At 36.8% G+C, this 16,156-nt stretch overlaps 1 protein-coding gene across 1 annotated transcript; it reads left to right on the top strand.

Moving 5' to 3' along the window:
• Positions 1-250: 250 nt before the first annotated feature.
• ube3b (ubiquitin protein ligase E3B) lies at positions 251-15,216 on the top strand. The gene is made up of 27 exons (XM_067439323.1): positions 251-400; positions 904-989; positions 1,215-1,389; positions 1,841-1,958; positions 2,163-2,222; positions 2,325-2,429; positions 2,591-2,687; positions 2,775-2,860; positions 3,397-3,479; positions 3,601-3,706; positions 3,842-3,962; positions 4,120-4,297; positions 4,392-4,561; positions 5,588-5,755; positions 6,144-6,315; positions 6,475-6,593; positions 6,784-6,898; positions 7,072-7,171; positions 7,392-7,511; positions 7,767-7,943; positions 8,061-8,309; positions 10,216-10,281; positions 10,383-10,441; positions 10,701-10,883; positions 11,972-12,083; positions 12,169-12,261; positions 12,352-15,216. Exons 3-27 carry the CDS (start codon positions 1,229-1,231, stop codon positions 12,541-12,543), a joined length of 3,210 nt encoding a protein of 1,069 aa, XP_067295424.1. The 5' UTR covers positions 251-400; positions 904-989; positions 1,215-1,228; the 3' UTR covers positions 12,544-15,216.
• The last annotated feature ends 940 nt before the right edge of the window (positions 15,217-16,156 follow it).

The raw sequence follows: 16,156 nt of genomic DNA, 5'->3' as shown, positions 1-16,156 counted from the left end.
TAACTAACTAACTAACTAACTAACTAACTAACTAACTAACTAACTAACTAACGTTACATCAACATTTTCATCTTTCGCCTTTCAGACGCAGCCCAAATGTAACACAAAGGGTTCCGCCAGATGTTCCACAAAGGGTTTGTTTAAAAAAATAGCTTATTGCTGTTTTAATCCTCAAATGTCTTGTTTAAACGTTTAAAATGGTTACGTGTAATATCGCTTTAAAAAATGAGCCGACATCACGACAAAGAACAAGTATGATCCATTTTCTTGTGAAGGTGGATTGTCATTACAAATGTTTCTCCGGAAGGATTACGAGGTTACACCGTTAATGGATTAGAGCTGCGGTGTTTGGGTCGCTCTTTTGTTTACATCAGTTTTACATTTATTACCCAACGCTCAGGTAAGTGAAACCTCTCTGCATAATGTAAAGACTTTCTTTGCAATTCATTTGAAACACGTTTGTCAACTGACAACGTTTCCCAAGCGTTGCCAGCCCGCTGAATGTCGCTAGCTGGATAGCTAGTGTGAATGTTATTGTTTCTGTGTGTTTATTTAATTCACGTGAACTACGTTGTTTTGATTTGTTCAAATCTTCAACTAATGTAAACCTTTAGTGTCAATATTGTTTGCGTCGTGTAATCGCTGTTTCGATTAAATGTTAAGGACTCTCTTCAGTTTTGGGCTGATATAATTCTGTCAGATGCTTTGTGATCTGTGTCTAGTAAAATCTCTCATATGTTTATAACGTACCATCTCCAGAGTAATTATATTAATCAAAATTATGTTATTTTAATAACACAACTCATGACTTGCAACCCAATAGCTCTTTTGTACTTTAAATTACTATTCAATTTATTACGGTAAATAAAACTTATCTCAGTGAATTATTTTTCTGTTCTGTAGAGTCCAATGGATCTGCAGAACAACACGTGTGAATATGTGATAATATTCATGTGACCCGTGGAAGCAGACGCATTACACAGGGCAAGGTATTTGAGTGTGTGTGAGTGTGTGTTTGTTTATATAAAATAGAGGTCTTACATATTTAAAAATGTAAATTAGACAATTATTTTCTTTATTAATTTATCATGCTTTGAATATAAATGTCTCTAGTTTTACACTTATGCACTTGCATGCATAGCCTCTGACTTTTGCCCTCAGCTGTGATGTAGATTTTTGTTCTTGGCCATGATATTTTAAAGTTTAACCCACAGTTAAGAGTGAAAACATGTTCACCGCTACCCAAACGTCCAAATCCCAGTTTCTGGATAAAGCCAGGATAGCACGGGAGGAACGGAAGGGTTATAAGGAGAAAGAGAGAGCTGCCACACAAATCCAGGCTCTGGTCAGAAGGTTCATCTGCCGTTGCAGGTTGCAAAGAGAAATCAGGTTAGGGCTGGCATTAACCGTTCTTTACAATAGTCAAACCATTCTTGACATTCATATCTTTGCTGAGTTTGTTGGCCTAAGATAAAAAGTGAAAATAAGGAGTGAAACCTCAGAGGAAAATTAAAGGTGAAGAATTCAGTATTAATACTTTCTCTTACGTCTATTGAATGTAAGGGTGATGAATAATGTAAATACAACTATTTAAAATAACTTGTTTTGTTTGAGCCAGTGTTATCTGGGATTGTTAATATCCTATTATAGTTTTTTAGTAATTTATTAATATACATAAAGATTTTTATTTGTTCAATGTTGTGCTTTTATCATTTTTTTAATGATTCCAAATAGTTTTAGAATTTTACTACCGGTATTTCTTTTTTATTCCCATTTTACAATAGTTGCTGTTTGAGAATTTATACTCTTGACAAATTTTTCATCTTACTTTCTGTTTCAGGAAAGAGGTTGATGATTACATTGCAGTCAGCGATGCAGGGTCAACAAAAAGAAATGCATTATCCATCTTTAAAATTGCTAGAAAGTTGTTATTTATATTGAGCAAGGAAGATAAGACGGTAAGCATCACACAATGTCATGTTTTAAATTTTTTAAGACTTGTTTATTTAGGTGAATTTTTTTAAATTTAATTTTACACATTTTGTGATTATTTTCAATAATAATAATAATAATAAATTTTATTTGTAAAGCCCTTTTCATAGTTAAAAACAATCCCAAAGTGCAATAATGGAATTGATTTATTTGTTTTTTGTTTTCCACAGAGATTTGAGAAGTTATGTAGAATCATACTAAGTAGCATGGATGTTGAGAATGAACCTAAAGTAAGCCTTTAACCAAGCAATGAATAATTTTTTTTTTATCCTATCCTAAATTACATTAGTTCCACATTTCTGCATTGTCGTGACAAGCTATTATTTGTCTAGGTATGGTATGTATCTCTGGCCCTTTCAAAAGATCTTACCATCCCCTGGCTGAAACAGGTCAAAGATGTTCTTTGGGTCTCGTGTGAATTCCTGAAAAAACTGAAGGTAATATTCAGTTCTTTATCTTTTTGAATTACTCATCCTTAAAGTTTCATACTAGCAATTCCGAGTCCAAAACTGTTCAATTTGGAGTCTGTCAGTTATCTGTACAGGTCAGGAAGTGCTTCTTGAAGAATGCTTATTTCCTGTTCTATTTCTCTCTGCAGCCTGACATACTGCAAGATAATAAATTGGTGACGCTGTACCTGACAATGCTGATAACATTCACTGACACATCAACATGGAAAATCATTCGAGGAAAGGGTTCGTGTCATGTAATCAGAGCTTTTGAGATAATTTCCAGGCTAAAATTCTTAGAACCCTCCTAGAATTTCCTGTCTTTTTTCTAAGGTGAGGCCCTCAAGCCTGCTTTAAACAGGATTTGTGAGAACATAATGGGACATCTCAATCAGAAGGGCTTCTACTCTGTTCTTCAGGTACTGCTCATCCAAACAGTCAATTAGAATCTTGTCACAGGCTGTCAGTAGATCATTTCAAATAATTTTAATATGTGGTTTGCACTATTAATTAAGGCAGTCAATGTAGCTTTGTTCATTTAGTGCCGTTTATGTCTTTGAACTTTTCCCTGCAAATAACGATATGCACTTTAATTCAAAGATTCAGGGTCGCTAAATCTGTATTTTCATCAGCCATTCCTACTCATTGTCAAATTAATCCTCATTGTCAAATTAATCATTCAATCATTTTGTCTGTATGGAACATTACTTATTATTTTTTGGGATTCTTTAATAAATAGAAAGTTCAAAAGAACAGTATAAAAAATAGAAATCTGTTAACAGTCTTTACTGTCACTTTTAATTTCATTACTGACCTAAAATTTGAACAGAAGTGTATATGGAATTAATTCAAACCCTTATCTGATTAAACTTTTTAACTGATCGAAAGCTCTAGCTTAACCTTAAGAGTTTGAGCTTCAAACGCTTGACATTATAAGGATCTTTGCTGTTCGCAGATTCTGCTTACAAATGGACTGGCAAGATCCAGACCTTCCCTTTCCAAAGGAACCCTCACGGCTGTTTTTACGCTGTCACTCAGGTCTGTTGCCATGAGAACTGTTTGCTCGCTCTCTGAGACATCTCGGTCTGATTACATCAGTAGCTCTATTTTTGTGAAGTTGCCTATAATGTGATGAGCTTTTGGTTCTGGTGCGTTTCAGGCCAGTTGTTGCTGCACATTTCTCAGACAACCTGCTGAGGTCATTCCTCCTCCACATCATGTCTGTTCCAGCGTTCATCTCGCACCTCAACACACTTACTCCAGATGTAAGAAACAAACGCATACAGAAAGATAATAATACCTCATTTGCATGCGCATCTTATAAAAAATAAAATAAAAACGCTCAAAATAAAAATGGTTTATGATTTGATTTCATCTGTCTGAATTTGTGCTCCTTGCAGTGTATGGTCACCATGCAGACCCATGACCTCTTTCGCAAGTTTGTCTTGTTTTTAAGCCGAGAGGAGCAGTGTTTGGATATCTGTGTGTGTCTGGAGGGAAGCCACACTCTGTGCTTACTAGGTAGGCATTTGGTGTGTGTATTTGGAGAATGTTGGTAGACTGGTGAATGGAGAGCTAAGAATCAATACTTAAGATGTACACTGCTGGGCCATATTAGCTCTTAGTTTGTAATTCCTAGATCATTTATCTCATCGTCTCTCTTATGTTTTGTTTCCAGGTAACCTCATTCAGCTGGGATACTTTAATGTAAAAGTTCTAGAGCAGGAAGCAGGACACTTTGTCAAGGATCTGACGGATATGTTGTCATACTGTCAGAGATATGTGTCTCAGAAGAAATCCAATCTCACACACTGGCACCCGGTGTTGGGCTGGTTCTCCCAGACTGTTGACTATGGGTATGTCATTGTTTTATTGACAAAATAAAGCAGATCGTTTCTGGATTAAATTGTCTTACACTTTTTTTTCTCTCTCTTTTTGCTTTCTCTCCAGGCTTAATGAGTCTATGCCATTGGTAACAAAGCAGTTACAGTGTTTGTGGGGAGTTCCAGTGATCTGCACTCTCTTCTGTGACGTTCTCAGCAAAAAGCTAGAAACTCAAGATCCCACCCCACCACCCCCTCTTCAGCAAAGCTCATTACAGAATAACCTGCCTGTCAAAAGTGAGAAATACATCATTTTAAACTATATATATATTTTTTTAACCATACTCATAATCAGGGGCGTCGGACTGGGGGGATAAAGGGTACAGAGTAACCAGGCCCCGAGGCAGGGGGGGGCCCTTAGAAGTCAGTTTTCTATACATACACATACATGGTACGGGGCCTAGCAAGATGGTTTGTACACAGGGCCCAAAATTTGGAGCTGCGCCGCTGCTCATAATCATAGAACAGAAGTTATTAAGTAGATGATTACACATGGACATGGATTATCATTAAAGCGCACTCAAGGATGTTGACTCCGATTGGAAGACCACTTACTCAATTTTTTCTGCCATATTTCTGACCACTTTTTTTGTACTAACCCTAAAAAAGTTATCATCCAATAGGGCCAGGACCCACTAGGGGGCCTCAGCACACTTCCAAAGGGTGTCACAAGATGGCTTAAAATTATTTCAGATTAAAAAAAGAAGGTTTCAAATAAGCTAAAACAGCAAATCAAAAGGATAAAAAAAAAAAATCAAAAAATAAGCTGAAATTATGTTTCATATTTTGCCATTACCTTAAAAAAATAATTTCCTTAAAACCAGGGTTCTCATGTTCTTGGACAACCTGGATATACTGTATGAGGTCATTTTAAATGGACACATAATATATAACATATATATAACTTATGTTAAATATGCTCTATAGTATTTTTGATGGGTCCAAAAAAAGAGAAAAAAATAATTGCAAACAAGAAAAGTATTGTAAATTATGACTTGGTAATAAAAATGTAAAGCATCAAGAAAATTTTGTTTTTTTTTCTTATGGACTTCATTTTATTATTTATAATTATTTTATTTATTTATTTTGATATATTGCCAAAATATCTGAAATATATTAGAGGGCATTCAGGTATTGTCTTTAAAAATAGACAGTTGGAGGTTATAGGATGGCCTAAAGGAAGCCACACTGTCTCGTTTATTCATCAAGTCTGTATTCATCCTGTTTTCACTGAGGAACCCTTGTTAAACTCTGCACATTTAGATCTGTTCAAGAGAGCGTTCCAAAAGTCTGCGTCTGTTCGGAACATCTTGAAACCGGTTGGGGGGAAGCGTGTGGATTCAGCCGAGGTCCAGAAAGTGTGCAGCATTTGTGTGTTGTATCAGACAGCCCTCACCACACTCACCCAAATCCGCCTGCAGATTCTCACAGGTACATGCTTTTCATATGAAACCATTTATGGAGTCAGTGCTGTTTACGCACATGAATGTATATTCACACAAGCAAATGCTTCAGTAATGTTTCATCTCATAGTAACGTATTCTATTTTATCAGAGCCAGAGGTTAATGCACATGCTCCAAGAGTTTGAGTACAGATCACCTTGTTTCCACATCCTGGAAAAATGTGTATGCTTTCATCACACTTGTGCAGAATAATAGTTGTCTGTAGGGTAGAATAGGCCCAAGACTACTTTAGTATTTGCCAGTGAAACAAAAATTGATTGGTCCTTTCAATATTTTATGTCATAATAAATTAGATTGATATTCTTGTTAATCTTGATGTTAGGTTTCTACTTAAACTCTGACTTTCTACTTAAAGGACTGACGTATCTGGATGAACTGCTGCCTAAGCTGTGGGCATTTATCTGTGAGCTTGGCCCTCAGGGTGGACTACGACTCTTTATGGAGTGTCTCAATAATGACACAGAAGAGTCCAAACAGCTCCTGGCCATGCTGATGCTCTTCTGTGACTGCTCCAGACATCTCATCACGTAAGAGTTGTATAATTCACTGGTGGCGGTGCTTCTATTTCTTCTGTTTTTTTTTATTTTATTTTTATTTGTATTTTTTTACTTCTACTACAAAATAGTATGTAACAAATGTCAGAAATAACAGTGAATGCGTATGTTGTTGTGTGATTTATATTACAGGATTCTGGATGACATAGAGGTATATGAGGAACAGATTTCTTTTAAAATTGAAGAGCTTGTCACCATCTCCTTGTTTCTCAACACATTTGTGTACAAGATGATCTGGGATGGTATTTTAGGTGAGCAGGTATTATTTAGCCAATACGTTTGTTTTTGCAGCTAGGGACTTTTTATGTTTTTGCATTCTTTTGTCCAGTCTTTTTCTCCAGTCATTTCTTGTGGTTTAGATAAACCACAGTTTTTTTGACCCATCGCCTGTGATAAAGTGCTTTCGGTTTGTGTGTGACTGTGGCCATTAATTTATTTCAGAGAATGCCAAAGGGGAGAAGCTGGACTTATTTCACAGTGTTCACGGCTGGCTGATGGTTCTGTATGAGCGGGACTGTCGAAGGAGATTCACGCCTGAAGATCACTGGCTCCGCAAGTGTGTCACTCTTACTGAGCCTAATTATTCTCTTCTTTTACTTTAGAGTTGGGGTTAGGGTCCATTCAAATACAAACTACAGAGATTATTGTTCTCATTTAGGAGGAAGATAAATGCAACGGCGGAAAAAATATGTCTCATTTGTTTTCTTTTTGTTTGCGCTCCTAATACAGAGACCTGAAGCCCAGCCTGTTGTTCCAGGAGCTGGAGAAAGGCAAAAAAAGAGCACAGCTGCTACTTCAGTACATTCCTCATGTCATCCCACACAAAAATGTGAGAATCAAAGAAATGATTAATGCTCAGGTGCCACAGGTCATGAATGCTTTAGTAGATTGATCATGCAATTCATAATTCAATTCGACAATTTGATTGATTCATTCTCCATTTCTCCATCTCTCCAAGATCCCCATTTCCTGACATAGAGTATCCAATTTAATCTTTTTTTCATTTTTTAACACAAAAACTGAAATTTATAGATGTGTTTTTGTTGCAGAGAGTGCTGCTGTTCCGGAACATTGTGACAAAAGAGAAAGAGACTCTAGGATTGGTGGAAACAAGCTCCGCCTCTCCCCACGTGACTCATATAACCATTAGACGCTCGCGCATGCTGGAGGTAATGGATGCTTTATCATTCATTTGATAGATAAAAATATTCACAATGAGTATTATGCTTATTAGCTTTCCTGTAGCTCAAACAACAAAGCATGGCACCAAGTTTGTTTCCCACTTAATGTATGGACTAATAAAAATGTATACCTTTAATCCAATAAAAGTCACTTTGGATAAAAGTGTCAAATGTATAAATGTGACTGTAGGATAATAATAATGATCATAGTAATAATCTCTTTCTATTCCTTACTCTTTATAGGATGGTTATGATCAGCTGCGGCGTCTACCAGTAAATTCCATTAAGGGAGTGATCCGCGTGAAGTTTGTGAATGATTTAGGAGTGGATGAGGCTGGAATTGACCAGGATGGTGTGTTTAAAGAGTTTTTAGAAGAGATAATCAAGAAGGTTTTCAACCCAGCGCTCAATTTGTTTAAGGTACTCACTGCTCTCTCTTAGTCCAAATGGCTAGGAGCAGTTCACCTAAAACAATCCCCATAAGAGCTTGTTTACTTCACCAATAAACCTTGACTTCATCTTTTCTCTTTGTTTCAGACCACCAGTGGGAATGAGAGATTATACCCCTCCCCAACCTCCAGCATCCACGAGAACCACCTTCAGTTGTTTGAATTTGTTGGAAAGATGCTGGGAAAGGCCATGTATGAAGGCATTGTGGTGGACGTGCCTTTTGCCTCTTTCTTCCTCAGTCAGGTTCTAGGTCACCATCACAGCACCTTCTACAGCTCCATAGATGAGCTGCCCTCCCTTGACTCAGAGTTCTACAAAAACCTTACCTCTATCAAGGTCAGTGCCAATGTGACTATTGTAGCATTTGTACTGTTTGGAATTATGTTTTCATGGTTTGAAATGTGATTGGATTTTGAATATTGTCCTTGAAATTGATGTCTAGTGTGATTAAAGTAAAAGAAAAATGATTAATGAAAAATAAACATTAAATATCAAGTAGAGGACCTGGATCCCTTGCACATCATGAGTCTCATTGCTTTAATGTTTCGCAAGTACGTGGAAGTATGTGATAGGTGTCCAAAAATCGCATCTACAGAATTATTTTAATGTTACCCAAATTCACTTGGGTGAACATCTCCAAATTAACGTCATCAAATCCTACAAGGCAGTAATAGCAGTTACTGAAATCTGTTACCCCTAAAATACTGGTAATAATATCCTATCTGTTATATAACTCCATCATAATCAAAATGATGTGAAGATATTAATGTGAAACTGATACATTTTTAGTAAGTACTATCATAAGTCACAATGTCCTACAACATCCAATAGGAAAATTTGACTGCAGTAGCCACCATTCAACCTTAAGATTCTTTTACACCATATATTGTAGAATTAAAACACTTTATACACTGAAACATTTTTGGAGTGACATTTACTTAAAAAAAGCTAGGAAACTTTTTCCACACATAAAGTGCTTGTAATCTTTACTCTGGCTATTCTAAGTAATATTTACTTACTAGAACCTCTTATTTTTTTTATGTAAAATACACAAGTAAATTGCACTGGCAATACTCATTTATAGATTGTAACTTTCACTCAGATTACCATTGCATCCAATTACAAAACCCAAGTGAATATTGCTGATATTTCTTAGTTTTGCATGATGCACCCAGAATGCATTGTGGCATGAAGCATGTCACCATTGTTGAGATTCTTAGGCTGAATCTTGATATCTGTGTGTGAGAAAAAATCGCAGGTGTTCAAAGTGCTTAGTGTACAGTCTGTTATAAAATGTATTCAACTTTTCTGGTTAAAACTGTGCTGGATCTTTTCTAGAATAAAACAAGGTTAATAGTATATTGCTCATATTCACGTATAAGATGTGAATTAAGCCACTACACAATGATCATATTCTGATCATCAAGCGGCCAAAAGCATCTGATCATGTTTTCTCTGCTTTTCTTGCCATAGCAAACTCAGTCTCAGCAGTGAGAGAAACACTAACATTAAAAAGTCGCCAAACTGCCCAACTAAAGAAAACACTAATCGCCATAATGGTGACATAAAAAAACCCTCTATTAATTCTCAGTAAGAACTTATGTAGCGTTGGCTACCGTTATTGTGATTAAAACTCACGTTCAGTGAAAAGTCAAAACTTATTTAGAATAAGTCAGCCACATAAAAGCAACATCCCAAAATGATTGTCTCTGCCACCACTGAACAAGTGGGATCTTTGCCAAAAATCTGTGCGCATTTTCAAATGCACTTTGCTTTTAAGATTAAAATTTACTTAATATTTTAGGTGAATGTGCTGTGACTATAAAACATTAAATATTTTTTATAAATATATGATAAAATTTACTCTTTTTTTTTCTCAGTTAATTTATTACATGAATAGACTGTGTACATTTTACTTAAGATATATAGTTCCAACTTAAACTTGATTTTACAATGTAATAATTACATGAATTAATGTAATAGATTTTACCATACCACAAAGTCATTTTTTTCAGTGTACCCAAATGTCAAAAAATGTACTAGAATCAATAAAGAGCACTAATAAAGCCCCAGTCTTGCAGCTCATTAACTAAAAAAAGTTGGTTTAGGGTTTAGTTACCCTTTAAAGTACATTTTATATCACTATTCTTTGGTGTTACACTTTAAATGACAGAAAACCAGCCTTTTCTCACTGTAAGTGTAGTAACATGACATGTCATTTGTGTATTCATTTGATTTTCAGCGTTATGATGGGGATGTCAGTGATTTGGGTCTGACTTTATCTTATGATGAAGAGGTTATGGGGCAGGTAAGCAACTTTTGTGTCAGCAACCTAATTTGTTGCTTCTTGTGACTATAGGCTTTCCTTGTTCTCTATTATACTCTTTTCCTTTATTTGTCTCTTCACAGTTAGTCTGTCATGAGCTAATTCCTGGTGGAAAGACTATGCCTGTCACTAATGAAAACAAGTGAGTTCATTTTGTCTCTTCATTCAAGTGTAAATAAAATGTTCATGGCAGAGCTGCCTCCTATTCACAGTCAATACTATAAGAAGAAATGACCCGATGAAAAAACAAATTAGTTTTGGAAGCAGAGCGGTTCAAAAAGCAATTAGGGATTTGCTACCACAGACAAATACTTAACTTATCTGCAAGCTTGGAATAGGACAAAATAAAAGAATGTTTTCCAGTATATTGTTTTGTCATTAACCCTCCTTCCACCCTTCAGGATCAGCTACATCCACCTGATGGCCCACTTCCGCATGCACACTCAGATCAAGGAGCAGACCGCAGCATTCATCAGGGGCTTCCGCAGCATCATCAACCCAGAGTGGCTGCACATGTTCTCCACCCCTGAGGTCCAGAGGCTCATCTCTGGAGACAACGCTGAAATAGACTTGGATGATCTCAAGTAAACCTGCAGTTCTTAACTCTGCCCTTGAAGGGTTTTGCTTATTAGTTTGTTGATTTGAAATACAAACTAAGAATGAAGCAATACATTAAACCCAATTTGCTCTCTATAGTCAACAAGGAAGCATCTAATGCATCATACCTTCAGTACACAGACACCCATTTTTAATTTTTTAATTGCCTGTGTTGCTAGGCAATGAAACTCATCTGAAACAGGGCTGTCACAATATCATATTTTCACTTCACAATTATTGTGGCAGAAGAATTCACAATAACAATATTATTTTGTCTTTTCTGGCCAATGTATCACACTCAAAATATGTGTGTAGAGGGTTGGGGAGAGAGAGTTTGTAACCATAACTGTACAAAACCATACCAGATGTGCTTAGTGTTGATTAGCATTTCCTGAACACTAAGTTGTGTAACACCTTTTTGAATAACTCCCACACTGGCGAGTTAACTTGTATCGGGTACATGTAGAGTGTCTCGCTTTCGTCTGTTATCTCCTCTGATGAGATTTTGTGTAGAAGTACTATCCACACTACTGTTTCATTCTTCTTTTTTCAGTTTTACAATCATTCTGGTCTCTGGCCTTATTAAATCATATTTTGTTTCTTACCATACACAATTGTTAAAATATTTTAATTTCACCACATTTATATCCTAACATTTTTGCCACATCTGCCAATGGCCGGTGACTTAAGAAAATTTACCAGACGTAATTTTTTTTACCAGCCATGAAATATAGATAAATCCTTATTAAAGTTAGAAAACGTATTCAGTCAAGAGCAGCAAGTGATTGTTATTTGTCTTTTATTGTTTGATTAACATTAAAAGCAGACAGTAGCAAGAATATTAGGCTGTAATACCGTTTCATATCATATTCTCTCCAACACCGATTTTTTTACTCGCATTTGACGCTTGGTGAGTGTTAATTTTAGGCCCTCTTTATATTCATTGTGCAGATCTTTCCACAATCAGTCCAGAAATTGTAAAGATGTCCACCTGTAGTCATATAATCATATGCTGTGAAGAACAGTCTTAAAAAGGTTACTGATAGCGTTTCATGTCATTTTCTCTTTCTCCTAGGAAGCACACTGTGTACTATGGAGGCTTCCATAGCAGCCACAGAGTCATTCTTTGGCTGTGGGACATTCTCTCCAGTGACTTCTCCCCTGAGGAGAGAGCCATGTTCCTCAAGGTAACACTTATCAAATCTTATAGAAGTTCTCATAGAAGTTCTTCCAATGTTTATTGCTGTCTATTAAGTTGCTGTTTCATCACAGTTTGTCACCAGCTGCTCAAGACCTCCTCTACTCGGTTTTGCCTACCTCAAGCCCCCTTTCTCCATCCGCTGTGTGGAAGTATCTGACGATCAGGTTAGATCACTTCATCATCTTAATCGATGCACTGTTCTGCAAATATCTTGTTGTTTCATCTCTCATTTATTGTTTGATTTGTGTATGCAGGACACAGGTGACACTTTAGGCAGTGTTCTCCGTGGATTTTTCACCATCCGTAAGAAGGAGCCAGGCGGTCGCCTCCCTACATCATCCACTTGTTTCAACCTGCTCAAGCTTCCCAACTACAGCAAGAAGAGCATCCTCAGAGACAAACTCCGCTACGCAATCAGCATGAATACTGGCTTTGAGCTTTCATAACCCATGCTGGTTCATTCTATTTGTACAAACACGAACATCTACAGACATGAACATCAACAAAACTGGCGATGACCTAGCTGGTAAAGGTGATCACACAGAGGTCGAAGTAGGAGACATTACAAGATTACAGTCTTGCTTCATTGGCATTGTGGCCTTCAATTAAGGCCCTTGATCTTGAGATGCTCAAGCTCAATTTTTCCATCAATGTCTACTCTGTTCTTGTCCACCAAATGGAAAGTGAATGAATAAACAAACTAACTTAAAATACTACTGAGCTAAACGTATCAAGTCAGACTAAGAGACGCTTTGAGAAGCTCAATCATAGAAGTGTATTAGACTGTACAAACATTACTTTCAGAGAAGTTTTTGAACCACTTGAAGAACCATATTTAGTGTTATGTTCTTCATTCTCAGCATTTGAAGCCAAAAGAGCTCCAAACGCCTTATACAATCAGTTTTAAACCAGCTCAATTTAATGTTGTCAAACCAGGATTTTAGTGAAACCTGTCAATCGGAGACTGAGAAAGTCAACTGTGCGTGCATCCAAAGTAACTCCAAAACTAAATCTGGTTTGGTCTTCATTGGCTTTTAAGCACTATGCCCATGAACACTCCTAAACCTCCTGTTGAAGTTACAGCAGATACAATGGTGGATGTAAAGATGTAAGATCTGCAGAAACAGTTCAGCATTGTCTCTCAGGTCTCCGTGTCTTACTCCCACAGGAAGAGAACAGGAAAGCAATATTAACGCAATGCAAGCCATGCAACTCAAGACACAAAGAAGGCTTTTGCCTGTTTGTATGGCAAATGCTTTCAAACACATAGCGCACTAAGCATCTGCTGGACTTGAGGACAGAGCGCTGAGAGGAAACCCAGCACTGTTGACTGACTTCAGTGAGGCAGAGCCAGCAGTATGTCAGATAAGAGATGTCCCTGCAGAGATACATCTTTCCTTTCCTGCTTTCTCATGGTATACACTACAGGGTCCCTGACCCAGAATGCATCATCGGCCTAATGTGATGTTGGCATTCCTTTTTGCTCATTATATTATACTCGTTATTCTGCTCATGCTATTCATCTCTATCGCTGTCTTATTGACCAACTAATACAGGCAAGAACGCAACCACTAAAAGTAATTTTACTCCAGCTTGGAAGTAATCAATCATCACATGACAAATCTCTCCCCCGTCATCTCCCACTAACTCTTGCGGCGTATACTGGAATTAAGCCATACGGTGAAGACGACTAGCTATCAAACCAGCTCTTGAAGGGACTTTTTTTTCTTTAAGGGAGAGTGTTACAGCGACTTCTCTGAATAGTCGACGGGCTCAATGGAATATCATAAATTGTTATTCCGAGTTGACAAAAAATCTCCCTTTGCATGATGTCATAGGATGATTCAAAGGATTCCATGTCCGTGTCACACAGGTCAGAGTCTGCTGTCTATGCTGTTGTGTTGTGTTCTTACTTTTCTATTTCTTTTTCTTTGGCATAATGAAGGTTAGGGTCAGTCTTTTAAGAAATCCCCCACCCCCCACCAAATCTAAAGGAAAAACAGAAAATATGTTTTGCAAAAAAATAAAAGGAAAGCCTATTTTTAGCTACATCAAGACTTAAATTGACCACCAAGAAAACAAATTGAATATATATTATTAAAACAAATTATTAAATGATCAAATGCATTATTTAAATGTATATTATTTATATGAATTAGAAAATTACAGTTTTAAGTATACATCATAGAAGTATTTATTTTACATTTTTTTTAAGTCATTATATCCAGATAATATTTTGGGATATAGTGCTTGTATTTAGTGAGGCTTTGTTTTGCAAAATATGTTTTTTTCCTTAGTTTTTCTTTTGATTTTGGGATGAATTATGACGATTGTGTCCCTTGGTTTCAGGTCTCTAAAAAGCTGTAAACGGCTGTAGTTATTCCAGAATATATATAAATATATGCAAACCCTCTTCCCTTTGTATGCAGTATATGCAAAATTAAATAGTTAACCTACCATTATCTGTCTGCCCCCCCTCCCAGTTCATCATAAATCAAGGCATGAAAGTATCTTCTGATGCATAGAGACATTTGTAGATGTGAAAATGGCTTTAAGCTCATGTAACTTTTTTGTATGCGTTACTGTTAATGTTAAGTTATAAATGTATTGTCCTAATGCACAAGGGCTTAGGCTGTTTCCCATAGCAGAGTTTGGTATTTAAATTAACTGACATTAACATGATATTCCCTTTGAAAGATGTTCAAGTGCTATGGTTGGTGTTGCGGATGAGGAATGTGTTTGGCTTAACGCTGTAAATGCAAAAATATTCACATTAATGAAGAGTTTTTATGGACCGTGCTGTGTATGGTGAAACGACTCACCTGAATTTCATGATGTCACAGAATCTTGCGCTCTCTCTCTCTCTCTTAGATAGGGATGCAACTACCTTTAAAGTGTCTGTTCTCTATTCATTTACCTGATGAAGAAGTGTCTTTTGAATTTGGTTGCACTACGTGAACTGCAGGTTGTTATATACACAGTATATTACAAAAGCAATGGCATTGTAAAGTTATTCATGTGTACAGTAAAATTTCCTCTGTAAAATGTAGACTTTTATTTGTCGAACAACCATGTAAACATTTGAATATCCAAATCTAAAAACTTTACTAAACAACAAACATTGTCTACTGTCGTTTTATTATTTGATTATTTGGTGAGAGGCTAGTTAAGACCGGATTGCACTACGTGACTTCTGCACAGAGTTTTGTCCTGATTTACTGTCAAAGCCTGTTGCCAAAAGTCAGAGACAGTCTGCAGATTTTGGCCGATTGAAGTTGGCAGATCTCACAGAAAATAACAGTATGATTGCCACACATACATTTTTTTATATGATTCTATCCAGTCTAAAGATATTAAACTGATGTTAGAACACATGGTTTTTACTTGTCATATATCTTCTAGCACAAGGTGATTGTTTCTGCATGAGTTTGTTGTGTTCGGACAACGTGAAAGTATGGTAATTTGTGATCCTCAGTCTTTTAGTGTATGATGCCCAGTTGTTTTTCTGTAATCATTTACATTCTTTGATTGAAAAGACATGTAGTGTGTTTCTTCTTTAGAACATTGTCAGATCAGAGTTAGAGTTTTGGTCTTTAACTTGAAACCTCTCAAAATCCTATAAATATGTAATCGGTCGTGATCGTATATTTTAGTATATGGGTCTCAGTCTTATCTTAGGAAAAGACTACAGTCAGTTTCCAACGTACTAACGGTTGGCTCAGCATCTTAAAGATAACTGCATGTGCAACTCCTTCTGTTCGGACCGGGACTCGAACCCCAGTCCGCTGGCATGAGAGTCGGACACTCTAACAAGGAGGCTAAAGGCTGCAGCCTCTATTGTCAGTCGCTAGAGCGTCTCTTGAGGTCAGAGGAGTGAGGTTTACACGCACAGCAACTACTACTAGCTTGTCTCTGTTACACATGACTTTGTAGAACAATAAATCCAGGAATGTTTTTCTGGTTCTTCAACCGTACTGATCTGGGTCTTGAGGAGTCTACCCTTGTTCTGGGTCTTTGAGGGTCTGGTCCTGACTCTAACTCTGCTCCATATTAAATATA

This window comes from Pseudorasbora parva, chromosome 3 (genome assembly GCF_024679245.1).
Source record: "Pseudorasbora parva isolate DD20220531a chromosome 3, ASM2467924v1, whole genome shotgun sequence".
Lineage (NCBI taxonomy): Eukaryota > Metazoa > Chordata > Actinopteri > Cypriniformes > Gobionidae > Pseudorasbora > Pseudorasbora parva.
Note: the sequence above shows the minus strand (reverse complement) of the source record. Positions and strands in the feature narration are given on the sequence as shown.

What these genes read in the sequence shown, in the direction of transcription:
- ube3b (XM_067439323.1), top strand. Translation starts at nt 1,229, where the DNA reads ATGTTCACCGCTACCCAAACGTCCAAATCCCAGTTTCTGGATAAAGCC. An exon ending in TCAACACACTTACTCCAGAT is followed by an intron (nt 3,707 to 3,841) that starts GTAAGAAACAAA and finishes TGCTCCTTGCAG; the next exon opens with TGTATGGTCACCATGCAGAC. An exon ending in TCCCAGACTGTTGACTATGG is followed by an intron (nt 4,298 to 4,391) that starts GTATGTCATTGT and finishes CTTTCTCTCCAG; the next exon opens with GCTTAATGAGTCTATGCCAT.